The 24,111-nt window shown below is 34.1% G+C and overlaps 3 protein-coding genes across 3 annotated transcripts; 2 read left to right on the forward strand and 1 right to left on the reverse strand.

Annotated features, from left to right (window-relative positions):
* The first annotated feature begins 1,417 nt into the window (after positions 1–1,417).
* LOC115950965 (HMG1/2-like protein) lies at positions 1,418–3,011 on the forward strand. Its single transcript, XM_031068254.1, has 8 exons — positions 1,418–1,559; positions 1,645–1,700; positions 1,798–1,902; positions 2,049–2,106; positions 2,227–2,271; positions 2,382–2,462; positions 2,549–2,641; positions 2,744–3,011. The coding sequence occupies exons 2-8, from the start codon at positions 1,654–1,656 to the stop codon at positions 2,762–2,764; spliced, it is 450 nt and encodes a 149-aa protein (XP_030924114.1). The 5' UTR covers positions 1,418–1,559; positions 1,645–1,653; the 3' UTR covers positions 2,765–3,011.
* Positions 3,012–8,668: 5,657 nt separating this feature from the next.
* LOC115994969 (cancer-related nucleoside-triphosphatase) lies at positions 8,669–11,505 on the forward strand. The gene is made up of 6 exons (XM_031119330.1): positions 8,669–8,783; positions 8,876–8,963; positions 9,046–9,136; positions 10,197–10,281; positions 10,399–10,555; positions 10,843–11,505. Exons 1-6 carry the CDS (start codon positions 8,742–8,744, stop codon positions 10,956–10,958), a joined length of 579 nt encoding a protein of 192 aa, XP_030975190.1. The 5' UTR covers positions 8,669–8,741; the 3' UTR covers positions 10,959–11,505.
* A 616-nt stretch (positions 11,506–12,121) lies between these two features.
* LOC115994968 lies at positions 12,122–24,111 on the reverse strand. The gene is made up of 24 exons (XM_031119329.1): positions 23,904–24,111; positions 21,523–21,653; positions 20,850–20,934; positions 20,659–20,712; positions 20,383–20,474; positions 20,200–20,303; positions 19,760–19,832; positions 19,280–19,670; positions 18,533–18,853; positions 18,185–18,388; positions 17,654–17,749; positions 17,501–17,561; positions 17,254–17,381; positions 16,150–16,396; positions 15,865–15,992; positions 15,654–15,781; positions 14,939–15,062; positions 14,787–14,845; positions 14,443–14,527; positions 14,170–14,359; positions 13,784–13,882; positions 13,107–13,234; positions 12,892–12,951; positions 12,122–12,489 (listed from the first exon to the last, which is right to left on the reverse strand). Exons 1-24 carry the CDS (start codon positions 23,940–23,942, stop codon positions 12,391–12,393), a joined length of 3,126 nt encoding a protein of 1,041 aa, XP_030975189.1. The 5' UTR covers positions 23,943–24,111; the 3' UTR covers positions 12,122–12,390.

The following is a 24,111-nucleotide window of genomic DNA, read 5'->3' on the forward strand; positions in this document are numbered from 1 at the left end:
GTGTGCTTTGGGGGAGAACAAAACCGTAAAGGGTATGAGGCCCCAAAGCGGGCAATATCTACACATGTCGGGTGGGGTCGTTACAGATGGTATTAGAGCCATGCCCTAGCTGGAAGTGTGGGCCCCACACACGAGGTCGTGTGTGCCCGTAAGGGGGGTGGATTGTAGTGACCAAAAAATGAGGTCTTGCATTCCATGGAATCACACATCGTTTAGGGAAGCACATGAGAATGTGTTTATAAGAAATAACCTCCCTTCAATGTGTAGAGGCCTTTTCCCCCATTGCTATGTGCTTTGGGGGAGAACAAAACCATGAGGGGTATGGGTCCCAAAGCGGACAATATCTATACAGTTAGGGTGGAGTCGTTACACTATCAAATTTACCAAAAAAACATTCCACTGTCTCAAGTAACATATAGAAATGCAAAATCACAGTGTTTTGGAGTGTCGCAGAGAATTTGAGAGAATTTGGTGTCTAGGGTTTTAAATTGGGGATTCCTTATGAAGAAAGCGATAATTCATTATTTCGATTTAATGTATTATAGTCTAACTTAGACCGCATCACTTTTGGTGCACGTGCTTAGATTTGTTGTCAGAATTTAATAACAAAATACTGAAAATAAATGATAGGAGAAATTAAAATAGAGTTATCGGCACTATTTATAAGAGGATTCTTTTTTTTGGATTGAATTTTTATGTGGTTTAGAAATACCCCTAAATCTTATGTTTAAGAAGAAAAAACACTTAAGAACAATCTAATAAAAATATATCTCTAACTCTACTTAAAATACCTACAAAATAGTATACTTTCCTATTATCCCATGTCTTTGAAACAAAATTATCAACAGAAAAAAAAAAATCCGTGTCTTTGAAGGGTAATAGGCATTTCAAAAGCTCATTAGTGTAATCCGTTGGATTTTGAGAAGAAAGTGTCAAAAAAGTGTGATTTGCCCTGTAACATGCATCATCAACAGCCTGGTCTAAAATATCAAGACTACGGTTTTACATATATACCCTTCAAGGAAATAATATCCGCAAAATCGACATCAGTAGCTAGCGTGAATCGTGAGACGCATATTTTTATATTGGACCTTTTGATAAAGCTCCAACTACCCAGCCTTGAAGGCTATATTGGTCATTTCACCTAAACAACCCAGCACGCACCAAATAATTTGTGTACATTTTTATCCCTCCCCGAGCGTGTGCCACCGAATACTGGGCCACGTGTCCACTCCGCAGCAAGTTTACGAAGAAACACACAAGGAAACACAAATGAGAAGAGCCTGAGAGCGAATAGTGTAAGATCACACGGATCGATGACGTGGCGAAACATTTTTGAAATCCCGCCTAAACCCGGACTTCAATTTTTTCGCGATTCAATTTTAATTTTCGTTAGCGTTTATTTTTAATTTTTGGGCATAGCATACCCTTTCACAAAGGCCTTCTTATCCCTCACCACTCCAACAAAGCAAAAGCACATATCTCTCTCTATTATCTCTATCTCCAAAACTCTCTCTCTCTCTCGCTTTCTCTCTGCGCCGAAAACCCTAACCCTAGAGGTAAACTTCTTTGACTCGGACCGAGTCGCGCCGATTCTCATCGTTCCGCTACCGATTCTCATCGTTTTTCGTCGTTTTTTTGCAGAGTTTCGCCATGAAAGGTGGTAAGGCAAAGGCTGATACCAGAAGAACTGACAGCAGGTGAGTTTTTCTCCGTCTTTGATGGTACCGAGTTAGATCTCAGATCTGTTGTAGTTTAACTCACTGGTGTATGTACGGTTTTTTTGGTTGATTTCAGGCTGAAGAGTAAAGGTGCTGCAGCGGCGGGAAAGAAACAATCGAAGAAAGCTGCGAAGGATCCAAACAAGCCAAAGAGGCCTGCTAGTGCTTTCTTCGTTTTCATGTATGAATTTTCAATCTCGTACAAAATTTTTTCGCAGATCCATAATTTTCTCAGTTTTATTTTTTGTTTTTTTTATTTTGTTGACTTTTTTGAGTTTTTTAATTGAAAATCATTGTTGCTTTTTGTTATAAAATGAATAAATAAAGGGAGGAGTTTAGGAAGCAGTACGCGAAAGAGCATCCAAATAACAAGGCCGTGTCTGCGGTAAATAATCGAACACCTTCAGATCTAAAAGTGTTTCTTTCGCTTTCGTTTTCGTTTTTACATGCTTATTCGATTTCTGCGAGTACTTATAATTTTTGTAAATTTTTGTGAATGATTTAGGTCGGTAAAGCTGGTGGTGAGAAATGGAAATCGATGTCTGAATCTGTGAGTATTTTCATAATCAGTGATTATTTTCTGGTTCAAATTCGTAGAAATAATCGAATATTTGTTATTCTATTTGAAAATATTTTGAATGTTTATTCGTCGAATTTTAGGACAAAGCTCCCTATGTGGCTAAGGCAGAGAAGAGGAAGACTGAGTACAATAAGACCATGCAGGCTTACAATAAGAAATTGGTAATTATAGCTTGTGATTTTGTTAATTAATCATTGGAATTAGTTCATTTTTATTGTGAAATAATTATTCAATTGTGATTTAATAGGCTGAGGGTGGAAATGGAAACGATGAGGAAGAGTCCGACAAGTCCAAGTCTGAAGTGCACGATGATGAGGATGAAGAGGACGAGAGCGGCGAGGTTGATTTCGATATTTGAATTTCATTCTTCAAAGTTCAATTTTGACAGTTTATGTATATTTTTTGAAACTGACTGTGTTTGTTTGTTTGTTTGTGTATGTAGGATGAAGATGATGATGAGTAGATTGACTTGCATGGAGGGAAGAGAGCCATTGGTGTAGTAGTTATTGTTGCTTAGGACTTTGCATTTCAAATTTGACTCTCTTTTGTCTTCGATAAATAGCTGCCTTTTTATTTTGCTTTAATGGTAGGAAGGAATTAGAATTAGAGGAAAAAAAAATGGGGATTGTTTTCAGGCTCTGCCTGAATTCCAATATGGTTCTGTACCTAATATTTTCAATGCTCAATCATTTAGTTTGACATTTGCCTGATGCTTCTTTGTTCATTGCTTTTCATTTCTCGCTTTTAATTTGTCTTATAGAGTAGTGTGCAATTTTGGTTCACTGAATTACCTTGAGGAATTAAAGTCTTGAGGGGGGGGGGGGGTTGGCCTCGATTGGAAACTTTTCTGGTGCGGTAAAACTTTGGGGCATTATTATTGCTCTATGGGAATGTTTATACTTTTGAGATGTTGACTTTTGGATATGGACCTTTTTTTAGCTGAATTCGTTTTGTATGGAGTAGTTATAACTTTTTGATACTGCTCAACGTCCCTTTTGTTGTGGCTGATGTTGATTGGTTTGACTTGTGCTCTCTTCTCCCTGCCCCAGGAGGGCCCTCTCTCGTTAGAATTATCATGGTGGATCTCTGTTGGTAAACTTTTGCCCAATGATTTCGTATGAATTTAGCCCTGAAAGTATTGGTTTATCGTTTCTTCCATCTTCAGTATATAAAATCTTTCGTCTCGTTTCCTGTGGTAATTGGTTCATCTAATATTTTGTTCAGTTTGTTAGGAAATGTCAAATGGTTCCTCCCCCAACTCCTTTTGGCTTTAGTGAATAGTAATGAGTAAGGATGGATTAATCTATTCGGAACTTGATTCGGTCAACGTACTGGAACGTAACGATATTTGTTAAATTCGGTCTGGCAATGTGTTTTTTGATTTTAACTTTCAATTGGCATAAATTCCATTTCCACCTCTTTTTGGGGGGAAAGGGTGCATTACATACAAAAACTATAAATCAAGTGGAAGTGCAACGAAGGATTGAGGTTAGATACAAATGTAAATTAGAAGTTAAGAAATACCATTGCACACTCTACAAATATAAGTGTTTATGGGATGTAGAGAGAAAAGTTGTGGTTCAAGTCTTCTGAACGTTTATATACATTTTGATTAAGCTAAAATTTCTATCTTTTATAAATAATAATAAAAAGTTGGCTTTTATCGTTTTTATGGGTAGACTAAAACGTGATAGTGAAAATAATATTGTGGTTCGGCATTTTAATAATTTATTCGTTGAAAGGTTAGGTGTCTTATATAATTTGCTAGGGGATGAATGATGATAATATATATGGAGGAAAGTTTGAGCGAGGATAAGAATAGTCGGAATATTTTTGAAATCCCTTCTATTTTTAGTATTGTTTTCACTTTTCACTAATGAAGTCATAACATGAAGGATGGTGTTACTCTCAAGGGTCATCGAAGATGAATCATGCAGTCCAAATAATGTATAATATCCTATCGTGAAACAAACATTATTTTTTGAGGATGGAATAAAGTACATGCATCATGCTACGGTGTGATCTTTATTTTTTATTTTTTTTATTTACTTAACTGAGACGAATCAAAAAAACCTGAGAGGCTGAGACGAATCATGAATATATATATATATATATATATATAAATATATATTAATTTTTTATGGCGAAAACCCACTAAACATACGCGTACCACGTCTAGCATATTTGATTCCGAAACCCACTATCCCATTACCACACTACCCCCACCATTCTCGCGTGCATGGCTACACAAAACCCCCGGTCCCCAAGCCGGTCATCATCACCAAATATCAACTAAACCTGTCCAATACTCCGCAGCCCATACATCAATGCTGCCAAAGTTGTGCCGAACTAATCCATACATAAAGATTGTCGAGTTTGTCGTGTAGCCAAAATGACCATGCAAGTTTATATTTTTATCTTTTATGGTTATAACTTATACGTGACTATACGCATTTAATTTTTTTTTTTCAAAAACATGTTATAGAAGAATCCCTATTTCTATAAGTCTTCCACCGATAGTGAATTGAACTCTAAATCTCTCTTTTAAATTAGGCAATAAGCATTACTAAATTATGAATTAATTTAGTGACAATTTTTACATGCTGACATTATTTGTTACGATTAGTGTATAATAAAGGGTAAGACTTTTTTTTTTTTTTTTATAGAATAAATGGCAAAATAAAGGGCAAGACTTAAATATAGTATTTAGGTACTATTTTTTAGGTTCCTCTCTTAAAATTCTGCTATGTGAATTTTTTGTTATGGGATAGAAGTGTATTTTTTAGTTAAGTAGACATATGGTTGAATTTTAAAAGTGAACCTAAAGACCAACACTTAAAGTACTGTATCTAAGTTTTGTCCTATAATAAAAATAGTGTCTATAGTAGGTTCATGTAAAAAATTATATTATTCTAATTATTATTTATCTGCTTAACAAGTTGTAAAAATGGTTTTTATTTTTATTTTTATGTTTTGTTTTTGTTTGGTATAACATTATTCACAAGCTCATTGGAAAGAGAAGTAAATACTTAAGAGTAAAGTAAAACAAAACATTATCCGCAGTTTTCAACCTTAAGTTATTATTTTCTAATTAGATATGTAGTATTGGCATGGTTTTAAAATTGAGATCTTATGTAGGATTGATAAGATAGTATTTCAAATTGGATTGTAAGTTAAATAAAAAAAACCATAAGATTCTTTTTATAAAAAAATAATAATAATAATAAAGTGAAAAATCATCAGCAGTAATGATGTGTTCCAACATATAACAATGATAATTTATGATATCATGTAAATTTCAAAAACTTACAAAAAAGAAAAGTAAATTTCAAAAAGATAAAGTATAAATCATTAAATTTAGATCCTACCCCAAACGCACTACTTAAAGATTCTAGTGCAAGTTGAATTGTTTGACAATCTACAATCGCATCCTGTTTGGGATTTTATTAATTATTGGTACTATTAATGCATTTGAGTTAACTTTGTTCCATTAGTTCATCAGTTGATGTATAGTTTTTTAAAGCGATTTTCTTTACGTAATTATGATACATGCTTCATGTTGATTGCTTTTTATCATTAAAACAAAACACTAATTTGTTTTTGATGTAGCTAAGATTCAAATATAAGTTTCTTATTTGATGACAAAAAACTTTACAAGTTTAACTCCAGTATTATATACTGTACTTTTGTTTGTCGACTTTTAACTTATACACATATAGATTCTAAAAATTAAAAAAAAAAAAAAATTATACACATAAATTACAACACATGTGATATAAATAAATATTTATAAATAATGTAAGGAGTAGATTTATGGCTCAGTTCAGGATGAATGGACTTAGGTTCAAAAAGCCCAAAACAATGAATTTGTAAAGAGTGGGTCAAAGAACTAGGCCCTAATGAATTGAATAACGGCTAATATGGAATTGGATGACAATCATGCACAAATAAGAAGTATTGATATGAATGAACTTTTTGTCCGAGGAGGCAAGTGTTCATATAAATCAACTAAACAGAGTACAAGTGCAATTTTGATTGCTATGGTGTTCTTTCTCTCTCTTTTTTCCATCACCTTCCTCTGGGATCTCTACTCTCATTTATACTACATCTCTCCCTTCATCTTTACCCTACACGTGGACAATTGATGGTTTATACTGATACTTGTCCCATTAGCCTCCTCTAGAATTCTTTGGGGGATGGTTATAAGGCTGAAAAAGTACTGTTCAACGTCTATGGGAAGAACTTGTGTAATAGTGAATGCAACGCTTAACTATGGTAGGATCAAATCCACACCAGACAGAGTCTTTGGATCCCAACATGGCAATCATTTTGTTAACCTTGGGTAGAGAGGTAACCGTGAGGGACTTGTGCATACCACACATACTGATAGGAGTCAACCTCAATTGCACGGGGAGGATTGCTAAATGGAGCACAATTCTAGGGGCTTTTGACATTAAGTACATGCCTCGTACCTCTGTCAAGGGCTAGGTCATTGCGGATCTGGTTCGCTGTGCCTCCATTAGAGGAAGTGGCAGTGACACAGAGCATAGATTGAAAATCAGTTGGCACAATCTCCCTGCAAGAACCTTTATTTTGGAAGGTGTATGTTGACGGTGCAGCAAATTAAAGGGGCTCCGGAGTGGGGCTAGTTCTGGTTTCTCCTGAACAAATCACTGTTGAAAAGTCACTAAGACTGGGCTTCTCAGTTACAAATAATGAGGCTGAATATGAAACTTTGCTGGAAGGAATGTCCATGGTTCAAAGAATGGGGAAAAAGCAGTAAAGATGTTCTCGGACTCAAGATTAGTTGTTGGCTAAGTGAAGGACGAGCTAGAAGCAAGAGATGAGAGAACTCAAGGGCATCTTTATAAGTGGTTGAACAAAACCTCAGACATGCCTGACTCCTCGGACCACATGCTTTGAGGAAATTAACACACCGTGACATCTTTATAAGTAGTTGAACAGAACTTTAGACATGTCTGGCTCCTTGGATTACATGCTTTGGGGAAATTAACACATTGTGACATCTTTCTAAGTGGTTAAATTGAACCTTAGACATACCTGGCTCCTTGGACCATATGCTTTGGTTTTTCACTAAGTGTCAAAACAGATTCAAGATTATATCCAGCCCCTTGGATGGCTAGCTTTGAGCAAGTTAAAGTCCTCAAATTATTTAAGTTTTGGGTAGAATAAATGATTTTAGTTCTTGTGAGATTAAAACCCCACCTTTTCTCATCGGATAAGAGGGAAAAAACTGGAGTTTTGAGGGACTATTGTAGGGGTAAAGGCCCAAATTTATATATTGGGCATTGGTTGAGAGCGTGAGTAGTCTGAGGACGAACGAATGGTAATGAATGGTTTAGACTCAGGACTTATTGAGTAAGATACAAATGGGAAAGTAGTGCGGGGAGGAATATCTCCTTAGACAAACTAAACATAGATTAGATATAGATTCTCATGATCAAAGTGACTTTCCAGGAAGTTTTAGTGATAGGGATGTGTACCATAAACGTATAAGAAGGAGGGGAACCCCAAAATATCTAAGGGAAAGCTGCTACCACCGCATTGAATGCTCTGTAGCTAACTCCCTAGCCGTATTAATGAGGAAGTGATCTCTGAACAGTACTTTTTCAGCCTTATAATCATCTCCCAAAGACTTCTAGAGAAGGTTGATGGGACAAGTATCAGTATAAACCATTAACTGTCCACGTGTAGGGTAAAGATGAAGGGAGAGATGTAGTATAAATGAGAGTAGAGATCCCAGAGGAAAGAGATGGAAAAAAGAAAGAGAAAGAATACTGTAGTAATCAAAATTGCACTTGTACTCTATTTAGTTGATTTATATGAACACTTGCATTCTCGGACAAGAAGTTCATTCATATCAGTACTTCTTATTTATGCATGATTGTCATTTAATTCCATATTAGCCGTTGTCCAATTCATTAGGGTCTAGTTTTTTGACCAACTCTCTACAAATTCATGATTTTGGACTTTTTTGAGCCTAAGTCCATTCATCATGAACTGAACAACAAATCTGGCCCTTACAAATAACTTTCTATAAAACAATTTTATTTTAATAATGATTTCAAATCGACACTGTTTTGAAACCATTTGAGAATTTATCATTTTTTTCTAAGATCTTGTTTTGGAAATATGTACGTGTTGAAAACTTGAAATCATGTTGTACTTAAAATTCAACTAAATTAACTTGAATTGTGTTCCTAAAACACGATTTTATGTGTTGAAGCATGATTTTAAAGAAAAGATTATATCCCCCAAATAACTTCAAAATTGTACCAAACTCATGTAAAAAAACAAAGAAGTATCATCAATTAAAATAATTAATATTAAAAAAAAAAGTATTTTGCAAATTTTGTCAAAAACTTCAAAGTTCAAACAAAACCCGGTGGTCTTTTGCTAAACATAAACAAAGCAGAGAAATGGCAGGGCCCGGCAAATGCTTCCTCGTCACCGGTCCTCCTGTAAGAATTTCCATTCTTCTTCTTCTTTAATATTGGAAGTTTCAATTTGTTTAGCTCAGCCCCATATGTGGTTTTTATGTTTATTCTTGCAGGGTGTGGGTAAAACCACACTGATCATGAGAGTTTTTGAAACCCTCAAAGCCTCTAACCCCAACTTAAAGGTTCAAGGATTTTACACTCGTATGCTCTCTATCCCATTCTCTCTATTAAAGTTATATGAACTTTATGTATAATGATGATGATAGCAACGGTGATTTTGTAGGTGAAATCAGACAAGGAAGCGAGAGAGTCGGGTTTGAGGTTGTCACTTTAGACGGTCGCAGAGGTCCACTTGCCTCCACCACTATTTCAAGGCACGTAAAAAAACCTCTCTCCTTTTTGCTTCTAAATTATGTTTTTGGGTCTGAATGTGATAAAATGTAATTGGGTCTTTGCTTATTTCTATGAATTCAGTATGAATTGGGTTTATTGCTTTGTTACTAGATTTGAGATTTATATGGACTTTATAGCTGGTATTAGCATGAAATTCATTTATGGTATGAATTGGTTGGACTAAATATTTGTTATACACTATACTCTACCTAAGGTTACTATTGTGTTAAATGCTATATAAAAAGACCCATATGTTAAATTTTTGTTGGGGGAGTTGGGGGAGGGAAGTGAAGACCATTATTCTAATTTGGGATCTTTAGTATTGTCATTTTGTATATTACCGATTTCAGTTCGCATACCAGTACAGCTTCAGTTTGAGAGGTGTGGAGTATTGCTCACACGATTACATTATTCTAGTTTCTAAATGGTGTTTATGCTTTGCAGAAGTAAATGAAAACTGTTGGGAAGGTGAATGTTTTCTTTTGAGATTGGTCAGTGTTAAAGGGAGAGAATGTGCTGTTTTTAACCAATGAGTGCAGACTCTATCTACTGATTCAACTTCTTTTACATGAAAGGATGGTCAGATATCTATTTTCACATCTGTCTCAAGAGTTGAACATTTTTGCTTTCATTTAAGAACTTAGGTTTTTTGACATGCACCTAATGTGTTTTGATTTTGAACCCATGATCTTATTGTTTACCCTTTCTTATGGGAGGAGGTGTTGTTTGAGATAGAGCTTATTGGTTAAATATTGAACCTTGAAAAATAACAAAGACTTGAGAAGAATTTTAGGATTTTTTGTTGAATTAATCACACTCCTTTTATCTCTTACCTCTCTAGAAATTCCACTAACGGTCAGGACATTTTCTTCTTGAGTAACTCTGACTATTGAATGCATTGCTGATGAACTATATCATGCTTCTCTTAGTTGGACATACATGTGAATCTTTCTTAGTTATTGTGTTTAGTTGATTTCTAGAATTGTTTTTATTTTTGTTACAAAATTTCATGTCCAGCTAATGGATCCTTTGAAATGGCAGCCCTGAGTCTCTTAGATGGCCTAATGTTGGGAAGTACAGAGTAGATATTGCGTCATTTGAGTCACTAGCACTACCTGAGTTGCAGGTTAGCTGATTTGTCAAAGATGGTTATTTATTTTTTATCATATGTGAGGTTATTTATCTTTTCGTGATTTCAAGAGGTGGTACTCTAAAAGCTGAAAGACTTGTTAATTGTTATTAGGTCAGAGAGGATACTGATCTCTTCATCATTGATGAAGTTGGTAAGATGGAGATGTACAGTTCATCTTTCTTCCCCGCAGTTCTAAAAGTTCTAGAATCAAACATCCCAGTTTTGGCTTCTGTCCCTATTCCAAAATTTGGCCGTGATATACCTGGAGGTACATTTGACTGACACATAAATCCATTATTTTCGGTGCTTGTGATAATTCTTTTCTAAATATTGAACCAAGAATCTTAAGGAAATGCAAAACATTATTGTATATTTTGAAAAACCTTTTTGACTCTCTACAATGACATCCCTCTTCTTTTTATAAACTGAAACACAAGGATTAGTCAGACATTGTATGACAAAGAAAGTTGCTATTTTTTTTTCTAGCAATATAGCTGTCTCTCCTCTTGCGTTTGTGCTGGTTTTATACATGACTAGGGGTCTGAATTTCTGCAGTTGCAAGGTTGAAGAATCATCCAGGGGCAACTATGTCTACATTGAGCACAAGTAACAGGGATGCTGTTAAAGATCAGATATATTCCATACTGGTAGACTTGATGAGAAAACAGTAGAAGTTGACCAATTCTTTGGTTCCTATTACCCAGATCAGATGAGCAGACTTCCTGTATTTTTGAGGTGTATGCAGTGCATCTGGAATAAGACTTGGTGTTGGTGTTACCATAATGTACTTTGTAGGTTTCCAAATTGCAGTATTGAGACTTAGATATAAGGCTAAGAGCCTAAGAAGGTATTTCCTTTCCAAATTTTTGTGTTTACAATTTTTGTAATCTTACAGTGCCACAAGCTTAGGTTCAAGACTCCCCCTAGGGGGAGAAATTATACTGTTATCTGGTGGACCATGTCACTTGTCCACCATTTCATTAAGAAACTCCCACTTGTTTAAAATTGCTGAGTCAGTAATCAGTTTCTGTTAAAATTTTTTTTTTTTAACTCAGCAATTTTAAACAAGTGTGAGTATTTTAGTGGAATGGTGGACCACGTTACTTGTCCATCATGTGGACCTTATAATTTCTCCCCTAGGGGCTCAATTTCATTAATTACATACGTTGTCCTTATCTTAACAATTATATCTATCTAAGGTGATAAAGGTGTTTTATAGTTTGTCACCTCTTTCTTCTTTGAGCTTAGTCTCAACTCTCAATTGAATCTAAGCTGTGCAAGACTAAGCAATTGAATGAAGGCCATTGATAACTTTTTTTTTTCTTTTTGAGAATGAGTCCATTGATAACTTGTGTCTAAAACTAGACTGATATATTTGCTAGTCATGGTTTCAAGGATCATATTCATATATGAAGAAAATCAAAACCTAAAGTGTGACACGATGTTAGCTGCACCTAGAAGGCTTACAAGATATAACACTTAGTTATTGGTCACTAAAATCGGGGGTATCCATGGGTTCTTAAGGCAAAACAACTTACCATTTTAAACTAAACGCATGCTGTGCTGCGCTGAAGAGTTATACATAAAAGGTGGAGGTGGGTAACAAAAACCCCATATGGTTTTGCGGGCACAATATTTTGTATATAGGTAGGACATGATGGCAAACTGTTTATCAATGAGAAAGGACTAGGCTTTACAAATGATCTGAACCATTGGCTGTTGCTGAAAAGTTTCTATTTAGGGCCGAACAACACACCATTTTCAATTGAAAGCTTCAGAATTCATTTCGGGTTTATCATGTTGCTTTTAGCCTTTGTAAATATAAAAGAAAACGTGAAAGAATACATATCTCCATCTATTAGATATGAACATAGCTAAGAAAAGATTTCTTTACATGTATGATGTATCTGTCCAAATGCCATCCACTACACACCGCAACACACAAATGCCATCCACTACACACCGCAACACACAAATGCCCTCACATGGATAATGAATATACAAGCCAACGAATTGAATGAAGGTAAAAATAAAAAATTAAAACTTTTCATAAATTCACAGTGGTGTAATCCAGTTGAATATCGATAAAGCCCATACGACTTATTAGCTTTGTCTATGTTGTTCAGTTCGTAGCACTTGTTCTGCCATAGATGAGAATGACTTTGCTGTGTCTTGCATCTCTGTAGCTCTCGAGTTGATGCCCTGCTCAATGGAGCAAAAAACTTCCATTAATAATACTTTACAACACTGAGATTTGAGACCCTTCTCTTCCTTAGAGTATAGTTGCACAAAAAGAATGCAATTGCAGGTAAATCAATTGCAAAATAAATAAGACCGAAAATGCCCGTGAATCATCTCAAATCTAAGTGGAGCCAGCATCCACAAATCTCCCTTTTTTCAATCGTTGGAATTTTTTCTTAATGGGAAAGAACCTAACATTGCTGTCTTGTCTTAGTATTAAGCAACATCTAGAAAAGTCACTACCTGACATTGCAGTGTTTTAACTAAAGCCAAATTTGTCTACAAAAGGAATTTGCTTCTGAGATTTATACAATAAACAGAAAACATGAACTCTTAGTTCCTGCAACTTGATTAGAGAGGTACCTGCAACTTTCTCAAATTGTCATGGAGTTTGCTTTCTGCCATTTTAGCAGCACTAGATTCCTGCAATCAAAGACAATGAAATGATGCATTTCATCCAACATTTTCGAAAGATGCTGATATTGCTAGATAGAATCAGTTTTAAAGCATCCCAAATAGATTACAAATTAAATATTAGTGAAAATAATAGAGAATGCCTTAGCTAGATGGTGACTTACACCAGAGAAAGAAAATCCATATTTCTTCTTAATTTGATCGACTGCACCACCTTTCTCATCTTGTTGCTCTTCCTTTGTGGAACCTTTTGGGTTCTTGACCTTCATCTGTTTGAACTTTCCTGTAAGTCCTGTCAATTGAAACATTTTTTTTCTTCTCAGTCAACCAGTGTGACTCTAGACATTCTTCTAGTCACTGTCTTCAAACAATTTAGGTAGTGCCTTTAGGAATAGACTGCTGCAATCTTTTTAATTTCAAATTCACTTTATCATGCAGTTATAAACTTTTGCCTCAAGTACCATATTATTGCCAACAAGGTTCAAAATATTAGCGTAGTTCAAACCAAAGTCATATATAAGTTAAAAAAACCAATGCAGCTTTGCGATTTTAAATTTATGGTTTACTGCCTCAAATTTATGAAATTGTTAAGGCTAATCTGACGGATAAGATCTACTGTTATCCAATATAGTACTTAATTTTTACATTTCTCACATAAGTTGAGCCTAAATAGAAATAGAATTGCATTCGCATGCAAATGCTGATACATTCAATGTACTGTAATTAGACACATACTGCTTAATGCCAAAAGAAGCCACGTATGAAAATGATATGACCAACAAGAAAGTGTAAAAATGAAGTTTAATTGCTTGCACATACAGGGATTTATCTTTGTACCAACCTTTTATAGCCTGAATGCTTGCCAATTTCTGCTTATTAAGAGCTGCCAACATGTTTTGTTCTTTAGGCCTTTCTCCCAGATCTCCAAGGTCGATGTCATCTTCACAAACAAAAGATAATGTAGTTGGCTATCTCAAAGATCCTTTTGGGATTACAAGAAATTATAATATAATATGCGAGGGAGAGTTTGCGTTCAAAAGCATATGGGGAGACTAGAAATGGAGTCATATTTCATGATTTTTAGGCTCTTAAGAACTTGAGACACCCATATTTGGTCATAAATGAACAACATAAGCACAAACTTCCTTTATTTGCCGTGGACATCAAGGATCAATCTTATTAATTGAAATCCAGTAAACAAATATGTTATGAACATGAAAATCATACCTATATCTAAGTCAATATCATCTTCATCCTTGACCAGGTTATCTCTAATCTCAGTGTCACTTGGAAAGTTAGCAGTCAAAAAGATCGTGTAAAGTTCTTTGATACTTTCTGTAGCATCTTCTGTTTCCACTTCAGGCAAAGGCTTAGCTTTACTGCCTGTAAAATCTTTAATAACCGAGCTAAATATTCCCTGACATGCCAAATGATGCACAAAACCATTATTTCAGAACAAGGTCATAGATATAGGTCAAAATTTATCAATGTACTATCTACCTTCTTTCTTTCCTTGTGGACAACAGCCCCTTCTTGTGAAACAATCAAATCCTTCCTGTAGATGTGGCCGACAGTGTCCAAAAGCCTTAAATGAAGTCGAGCAAAGTGTATCAATAGTGGCCTTGAAGGCTTGAATGCACATTTTCATTACAAATCTAGTTATTAAAATAGCTCTCTTCTCCCCTCCACCCCCCAAACAGGTTCTTAAACAGAAAATGGATAATAATAAAAAATCCAACCCACTTGGGAATTTCTTCTACAAACCATGACAGAAATTTCACATTTGAGAGGGAATGAGTAATTCAAATAAATAACCAAAGTTATTCTAAAGAACATGTTTATACCTAAAGTTTTCCTTTTGGAACAAAACTGAGATGACAAAAATTTCTTGATCACTGTTCACCTGTACAGGAAGGAAGTTAAGCAATTGATCTGAACATCTTCAAAATTATTTTCCCAGCAACTTATTGAAAATAGCAAGTCTGATCTTTCATACCATAACAAGTTCTCCTTCCCATGAAGTGCATATTGAAATGTCGGATAATGAATTTGGTTTTAAAGTAGAATTAGTGAAACCTCTTATTGAAGTCTCCTTTATTAAGGATAGCTCTGGCAAGGACCTAACATTTCACACATTTAGTTAGGGAAAAATAATTTGAATCACTTATATCATACCTGTAAAAGATGCACAAATGACGAACTAAAGTAATTAATTGGTTTAAATCCCTTTCAATGCACGTGTTGTTTGTTTTCACCGTGAATAATAGAACTACCTTATACAAGACAAAAGTAGCTCAAAATACTAGTTTTTTGCTAAACGAGCCTAAAACCATGTACTCTGCCACATTCCTTTCTATGTAAAAGAAAATTTTCTTACTAATAATCATTAGTCTTTATCCCTTTCTTATTATAAAACATAGTTCTCATTTATAATATAGGCATCCAGTATAAGATTAATGTTACATGATAGAAGCTAACTACGTGCATAGAGCATTAAATGGCTAACAATGTATCGTCTTATGTATAATGGGACCTGACATAGTTGAGAATCTCTTTCGTTTCTTAAAAATAGCTACTATATCCATATGGAGGTGGAGTTAAATATTTTGTCCATTGACAAATGGGCACAAGTGGTATGACAACAATGACTCCTCACTCATCTGAAATTTATTCATGAAACTTGGAAAATACAGGTTAAGAAAACCCTTCACCTTATCTGAATTTTTCCACTAGCGAAAAGGAGAATAAGCCCGTTAACATCAGAGGAACTGTAAAATGTTGATGCCCAGCAACAAGAAGAGGTTTGAAACTTCTTCTTGTAGTGCACCTTCTTAACTCCCTGAAACAAAGGAGAAGGGAAGGTTAGGTATAATCTTATGTAGTTTCCCAGCTCATTGCCTACATAAATAAAGCACTGGTTACCTGAAAGATGTGTGTTAAAGAATAGACATACACAGCTTTCTCAGAACATAGCAAAACTAACTGCTTTGGTATGGCATCCTCCAATGAATTCCGTTTGCTCAGATCTGGAGCATTTGAATCCTGCCCATCTGTGAAGCATTCAAATATAATTATTTCGGTCAAATTCTTCAATGTTCTCAAGAGTATATTAACTAACCATCAAAGAGGTAATACTTAAGGATATCAACATGTATGACAGATTTTTTATTGCTGCCAAAAATGAAACCTGAAGCCAATAGCACTTACCCAAGCTCTGCATCAATAGAGCTTTCGAAGGTTTCTTGGGTTGAACTCTGCTAGTGGTTAGCATGTTTCCAGTCTCACTATCCAGAGTCAAGACAGATGAATCCTTTGTACCAACCACTAAAACATTCTTCTCAAAACCATGTAAAATGCAGGTTTGGAATTGAACAGAGATGACACCAGTACAAATTTCACTTGCAATGTGGTTTTGATATAATAGAGTAGGTCCTTCTATATCAATTACTGAAACCTGTAAGAAAAATGAGTTGGTGTGAGCTAGATTTATGTAACAATTACATAAAACCTGATAATAAACAAAACTTAATTGAAAAACAATGAAACTAAACTCTATAGTCTGAACAGTATAGTATTATTAATGTATAAAGTTGAATACAACAAACACTACAACAGAAAAGTATCACAATCCAGTTAAAGTAAATATAGAATGCGAGTGTCAGTTGTTAACTTTACAATGTCACACACCCTACTTATTTGCTCCTAACTCAAGAGAAGAGGCAGGAGTTTTTTTACTCATGTTTTTCAGTATTTTATTATTATTTATTTATTAAAGGTGGTGCATTTAGTAATTAGTTGAAGCTTGTTAATATTATCAATGCCATGTCTATTAATAACATAATAGTTTTAAAGTCGTCCATAAAAAATAATTTTTTTTTTTTTTTTAAGTCCAATCTTAACCCTGCTACTTTCTATCAAAATTTGTCTTGAAATACTATCTATTATCATTAAATACCATATCAAGGCTCTCTAATGTTTGTCAAATTAGTTTAATTGGAAAGATTTGAACTTAGGATCTTCCCTGACCCCACTGCACATCTTTACCATCTTAGTCAGGGCCCAGGGACTTTTCCCCTATTCAATTAATTGATACTTAATATCATTACCAATGTCTCTCTTCTTAAAGTAACTCCAAACCCAGATCACCTTTTTGATCTGTAAATTTGCACATACCTAATGTGGCAACCTAAACTAGATAAAATGAAACTTGCTGGGTAGATGAGTCAATGACATAAATCTGAGTTGAGTATGCAATCAACAACGCATTGATAATAAAAATAAAAAGTGAGAGAAAAAAGAAAGTAAACTTACATATCCTTGCTCAGATCCAACAGCAAGATGTCTTGAACTGCAGCTGATGTTCATAGAAAGCACAGAGCCATTAATCTTTATAAGTTTAACACTATGGATGATGTGATTGTTTCCTTTCTTTATACTGCCTGTAAAGGAAGGATGAAGTTGTGATTGTCACCAGTGGACACAGATGTGAAGCATAAGAACTTGAGAATTAAGGCAACACTAAACACTTAATAGTTATAAATCATGCACTTAATGATACCTGGGAGTGACATGAAACTGCCTGTGGCATATGGCTCGGGTTTAAATTTAAAGATGCGAACCTGTGAATCATATATATAGTAAAAACCCAAACAATTTCCTAACATTAAATAATTGATCATATACTCAAAATCCATCAACAGCAGCAATTCACCATTCCACTCCGATCTCCAGAAACAAGAAGCTGAGACTTGCCATCAAAGTACAATGCTGTCAATGCTATACCACTTAAAGAAAAGTCATCCTCACTCTGCATTAAAAAAGAAAAAAAAGAGAAAGAAAAAAGAAGTACAATAAGCACAACAGAAAAACATATATCCATTACTTAGCAACATTCTAGTAGAAAAGTTTAGAAATTTACAGCTTAAAAATCCATCTATGACTAGCTTGCATTTTAAAATCCCATTAGAGAAACAAGGACAATCCCAAGAAGTAGCTAGTCAAAAGATGCAGAATTGACTAGAAATAAAAATTGTTAATTCTTTACTCATTTTTGAGAGCCCCTTTTAGTAGCTCTGTCCTCCAAGCATACTCTTTATAGAAGTTAATTATAGTGAAAAGTCAGAGCAATAGTCAACTAGGCAGCCATGGGCAAAAAGCTTGGACTGATAAAATCGAAGCTAAAAAAAAAGTAGTCACTCATTTCTGTTCAGGTAAACAACGTAAAAAATGACTTAAAAATTACCTGCTGCTTTAACGAGAAAACTGGGATAAGAAAGGGACATGATAAATCCCAAAAATTTATGGCTCCATCACTATGTCCAGTTATGTACAAGTTTTTAATCTTCAAAAATCCACTGAAGTGGGCTGAATTTGATTGGATTCCATCCTTCTGTTTTGTCTCAGAGGGCAGAAGTGGTGGAATATTTCTTCCCATCACAATGTAATCCTAAATGACAAGAAAATATAAGGCCACACCACTCAAGTATTTTATAGTCACATAAATGTATGAAAAGAAAGAATAGAATAATTACATAATGCTAAGGATAAGAACAGATTTGAGCCTGTAAAGGAAAATTAGAAATTGCATTACCTCATCTGCAGGACTAATCATGCATTGATTGTCTGTGATAAATTTTGCTATAGTTATGCTTGAATCCACAAATGGCATCTTCAACATGAACTCCTTTGGGAGTGTGGGTGGGGACCTAGATTGGCATTGTAGAAGATACTTTTCAATCAAGCAATCATCATAAGCATAAACATGTCCTGATATTCCAAGCAAAAGGAGACAATCTTGCTTATGCTTGCTTTGCTCACTGCTTGAAATGATCTCCATGTCAATACAAGCCTCAGGCAAATGAAGTCCCAGCTTAATTGTGCGGGATTCAGTATGCTCATTCAACAAGACCACCTGCCTCATCAAAATATAATTTTTACAATTTAATCTCAAATTGTGACTATAATCCAAAAGCTGTATGTATATATTGCAGAATTAGCATCAAAATGTAATCTTGATCCAAAAAAACCCCAGAAGGGGAAGTTAAGGTGATGTTTTCACACAGAATGTTAATCTGTTCACTGTGATACACTTGTGTCGATGACTTGGTCTGAAAAATACTAATCCTATCAGACCTTGTGGTGGCACCGAAGGTTTCAAACTACCTCATTCAACTGAAAATATTTATTACAAAACCAAGAAACTTCTAAAAAATTATTCAGCATACTTCTTGAATATAATTCATGAATAGGTTTTTCAGAAAGACAGACTCCCAAGTCAAAAAAGTAAGCATACTTGCTTCATTGACACAATGATATTGCAAGAGTAATTGCCAAATACCTGCAACAAGTTCACAGACACAGAGTTGGAGGCACCCATAACATATAGTCGACTTGCTTTCCCATCTGCATAAGCCCATTTTAATGATGCTATAGGATTTTTCTCTGTCTTGTACCCAAGATTGAGTTTGCATATAGGAACATTTTGAGAACCACGGTTTGATGCTTCAGTACTTGGATTTGCAGTAGAGGGAATACTCCAGATGAAAATCTCTCCATTGCTGTACCCAACAACAACTTTACTTCCAAAAGGGCATGCCCAGCATGCAGAAGTCACTTTCTTTGCTTCATGATATTGTAATTGCAACATATTTCCACCTGTTGTGAAAATGGATTTGCTTTCTCTAATATCCCATAATGAAATTAAGCCATCTCTAAATATTATAACAACTCTGCATTGAAACAGATAATATAAGAGAAAAATGAGGATTTCATAGATTAATCAAGATGAGGAAAAAGCCAGAAAGGTTGGTGAAACTACCTTTTACTTTCAGCTGTTGGTTGAGGTAGTATATGCAGCACAGCATTATCATCAGAAACTTCAGTTACATTCCCTAAACAAGATGATTGAGCAGGTCAGATATTACAATAAAAAAAATGCTTTGCAAAAATGTAAAGAAAGAAATAAAAAATTATCAGACAATTTCGACAATGTCAAATACAAATTAGCCTGTAGTTTACAGCTGTTAGGTTACTATTCTGATTGATCAGATTCTTTTTCTTTACAAGTCTTAGGGACAAATTACTTGAACAAGACCAAATTTACATATTAACAGGTACAGTATGCATAGCAGTGTATGCTAATCTAACACACACCAACACATAGTAGCAAAAAACTCAAGAGGAATACAGAATCATCAATTCATTAGAAAAAGATAGATAAACAGATTAACACAAAGATTGGACTAAAACGTATCTCACCATGAGAAGCTGAGAGAGGTATGGTGTACTTCATTTGTACTATATGAAATGGTTCTTCATCAAGCTTCAAAACTGATATATTACCATCAGAATATCCAATATATCTGCCAAAAAAGATTAGTTGCTGACTCAACTTAGTTTGAAATAGTGTAGAATCCCAATTTGAAAGCAATAAACACTTACATAAAGAGACTATGTTGCATGACTGTAAAGGAGGTAATTTCTCCCTTAAAAACGTGCACATGAGATAACAACTTCTTGTCTATGTCCCAAACCTAGTAATAATATGGTTTGCAAATCAATTCCCAAAAATAGTATTCCAAAGGCAATGCATAAAACATAGACTGACAGCAGATTTTGATCTTTGAAAGCATAACAAAATTGACACGCCCTCTCATCAAACAGAGAAAACTAGAAGGATTATAAAAAATCAGCAACTAGTCTAGTGAAATAACTTGCCTCAAGGTGATTCTTGGAAGTTGCATTTAGAAGGATGCCGCGGTTCTTCATGAACTGAAGATAAAGATCATGAATGATGTTAGATTACCAATATTCTGAACAACCTGATGGAAATCAATTTTTCAAGACATCAAGAAGAATTAGTACACATGACAGGCAAAACAGTAAATGAAAGGAAAGGAACACAAGACCTGTAAAAATTTGCTTGGTGATATCTCGTTAGATTCAAGTAAAGCTTGAGTGTTATCTTTTCCAAATAATTTAATTTGGCCATCCCTGAGTGGAAGAAATCAAATTTCATGTCAATTATACTTCAACATTTTGATGAGATAAATATCCATCTATTCAAAATTCATGCAGTGCATAGTGACTAGTTAAAATGATTTAGAATTAAGATTTTAGAGTCAAAGCTATAAAACTACTATGGACGCTAATCATTTCATTTTTATAAAATGTTTAAAATAACACCAAATGTTCACATAATTTAGTTATAAAGGCTCATACTATAGAAAGTCTTCATTCTACAACATATTTAAAATGTTGAATTCAATAAAATAAAATAAAAACATGATGAGGAAACTTAGTTTTTTTCCCATTAAAGGTTAATAATCTACTGTCGAAAGAAAGGTTACAATAATCAGCTACAAAGAACTCTAGCCAAGGTTGCAGTGTAAACTTCTCTAGTGCCCATTTCACCAATTTAAACATGTTAGAAATACTAGTGTTTTAGGCTAGGTAAAAATAACATAGAGCTATTGAAATACATAAGGGCACAACTTTTGTAGCTGAGGCAAGATGAAAAATGAAGACCAAAGAAATGAACAAAAGAATTTAGGATTAGAAGGATCGGAAATGACAACTTACTTTGTAGAAATTGCAAGTATCTTTTGAATGGAGTCATAAGCAAACATGGTAGACCCAGAAGGGATCCCATAATGGAATACCACTCGTGGGTCTACCTCACTTGATTTCAAACCATCTTCATTCCCTCCAGGCTGCAACAAAAGCAGCAAAAATGTCAAGCTCAAGAGAGAAACTTAAATAAAATTTTCTGGCTGCCTTGTTAATTCTGATTGTCATATTTGATGAATAGGCATTGAGTTTTCAGTTTTAGCAGTTTTAAGCTTTTAGCACTTAGCAATCACCTGGCGAATTATCAGGAAAGTACACAACCTTAAGGTAAAGGTTTTATGTTAAATTTCATAAACAACAAATATACACCAAACTAATTCTTTCAGGCATTTTACACAAAGGACAAAGCTTAGGTATTCTTAAAATATAGTTAATGTGTAACTCCACACCAATAAAACTAAGTCACCTTATATAAAAATTAAATTTTCACTCGAGTTATGAGCTTATGTCATTTTATTTTTATGAGAAAAAATAAATTGGTTTTTGGAGATAATGGGTCTTTCAGGTTTTAGAGAAGCTCCCAGAAATTCTGATTCAGCTTTTGTTAGCATAGTAATGTTACTAATGAATTGCGAAGACATAATTTAGCGGCCTGCAAATAAATTGTGCCCCCCACCATAGGAGCAGAGCTAAACCCAGCAATACAGCATGGCAGCATTGGCAGAACTCATATTAACTACATCATTCAAATTTCACCTAAACAGAGAAAAGTTATAATTTTTTTTTTTTTTTTTAAAGCTTTATATTTTAATTGAAGATTCTGACATTTGGTAAAAATAATTGACCATCAAACTCATTGAGTCTATCCTTTAGATAAAAAGGACATAGCGGTAAGTATCACTCATTCATTAACCACCGCCCATCACGTGGACATGTTGACGGTTTCATTATTTGGATCAACCCGTTGACTGGTAATCCATCATATATACCAAGCTCTTATCACCAATTGACACCTCATGAAGTTTTTATTATTTAATGTCCCCATCAAAAAAATTCTTCAAATTAGGTTCTTCAAATCTCTCTCTCTCTCAAACTGAGTTCAAATTCAAAGAAATATTTATTTATTTATTTTTATATATGTTATATCAATAAGAGTTATTGACATGTTTATTTGTAAATATTTTATAACAATTGATAGTAACTTTAATATTTTTATATAAACATTTACTAACAACATATATATATATATTACTTTTTCTTTTATTTTATGATAGTTTGATAACAACATATATTTATATATATATATATATATAAATGATTTTGTCATTTTTGATCAGCCTCCTACTGTAGAATTTCTTCCTATTTTGTATGCAGATATGTATGGTGTGTCATGTTGTAGGCTGACAAGCCCATCTTTTGTGGCTGTAAACATTTAGTTGTTTATAATATAACCCTTTTAACCAAAAAAAAAAAATATATATATATATATATATATATAAAACTTTTTATTTTATTTTATGATAATTCGATAGTTACTATGGAGAATTAAAATCCTGAATGTTTTAATTGAACTCCAAAAAATATCAGCTAGTTGACTAAAACTTATATACTACTGCTACTAATAATAATATATCAACATCAACAACAACAATTATTTTGCACCATTTCTCTTTCATCCCAAAAGTCCTTTGACCCTTGGTTTGATTTGCGTTATTGTCTTTTCAAGATTTTTTTTTTTTGAAAACATTGTCTTTTCAAGATTAGAAGCAGCTTCTTCTTTCTTTCCTTTTCCCCTCTATAACAGATATGTAGTTACTTAACAAAAAAAAAAAAAATATATATATATATATAGCAGACATAGTTATATGAATACACATAGTACAGATATACCATTGTATTTGTGGCCCCATTAATGTAAAATGTGAATGTTTAAAGTTTAAACTGAAAAACATATATATATTCATAAAAATTTTGATTTTTTTTTTTTTTTGAGAAAAAAAAAAAATTTTGAACTTAAGATTTAATTTGTTGCCTATCACTTATCAGGAAAAAAAAAAGATTAAAAATTATGAAGCAAGATCAGCGGATCATATATGGTATTTATGTATTAAAGAAAGAAAGCTTGATTTGCAGAGCTGACAGCTATTATTTAAAATGCAGGTTGTCTTTTGAAAAAAAAAATTCAGTAGTAAAGCACAGATGGAACTAAATCTATGGACAACAAATTAAAACAGTGAACTCCAAAAGTTCCAGACAGAGAAATCAGTGATCAATCAAACCCACAAAGGTGAAACATTTCACGTCAATATTCATGTTGATCTTTGATTCCAGAATGAACAAATATAAGAGATCAAGCAAAGAACAGAGAAAGAAAAAAAAAATCACTCACTAACCTTCTTTGCAGCCTTCTCAACAAGCTTTTTGACAAACATTGGATGATCTTAGAATAAATTCTCGGACAAAATGGAAAAAAGGAATCCAAGAACTTGTTAGTAACCGATGAAGAAAGAGCAGTGAAGCCAAACTGTGCTTTGAGATAACCGACAAGAGTTGGAGCAGTTGATTTCAGTTTCTTGTTTTTGATACTAGACTTTGAGAAGT

The sequence above is a fragment of the Quercus lobata genome, chromosome 6 (assembly GCF_001633185.2).
Source record: "Quercus lobata isolate SW786 chromosome 6, ValleyOak3.0 Primary Assembly, whole genome shotgun sequence".
In the NCBI taxonomy this organism is placed as follows: domain Eukaryota; kingdom Viridiplantae; phylum Streptophyta; class Magnoliopsida; order Fagales; family Fagaceae; genus Quercus; species Quercus lobata.

Excerpts from the sequence above, each read along its gene's own strand:
- LOC115950965 (XM_031068254.1), top strand. The coding sequence starts at position 1,654 with ATGAAAGGTGGTAAGGCAAAGGCTGATACCAGAAGAACTGACAGCAG. Across the intron at positions 2,272-2,381 it reads GGAAATCGATGTCTGAATCT|GACAAAGCTCCCTATGTGGC; the intron begins GTGAGTATTTTC and ends GTCGAATTTTAG. Across the intron at positions 2,463-2,548 it reads AGGCTTACAATAAGAAATTG|GCTGAGGGTGGAAATGGAAA; the intron begins GTAATTATAGCT and ends GTGATTTAATAG.
- LOC115994969 (XM_031119330.1), top strand. The coding sequence starts at position 8,742 with ATGGCAGGGCCCGGCAAATGCTTCCTCGTCACCGGTCCTCCT. Across the intron at positions 8,964-9,045 it reads GGTTCAAGGATTTTACACTC|GTGAAATCAGACAAGGAAGC; the intron begins GTATGCTCTCTA and ends GTGATTTTGTAG. Across the intron at positions 9,137-10,196 it reads GCCTCCACCACTATTTCAAG|CCCTGAGTCTCTTAGATGGC; the intron begins GCACGTAAAAAA and ends TTGAAATGGCAG.
- LOC115994968 (XM_031119329.1), bottom strand. The coding sequence starts at position 23,942 with ATGTTTGTCAAAAAGCTTGTTGAGAAGGCTGCAAAGAAG. Across the intron at positions 20,935-21,522 it reads ATACTTGCAATTTCTACAAA|GGATGGCCAAATTAAATTAT; the intron begins GTAAGTTGTCAT and ends TCTTCCACTCAG. Across the intron at positions 17,750-18,184 it reads TTTTCTCGTTAAAGCAGCAG|AGTGAGGATGACTTTTCTTT; the intron begins GTAATTTTTAAG and ends TTTTTAATGCAG.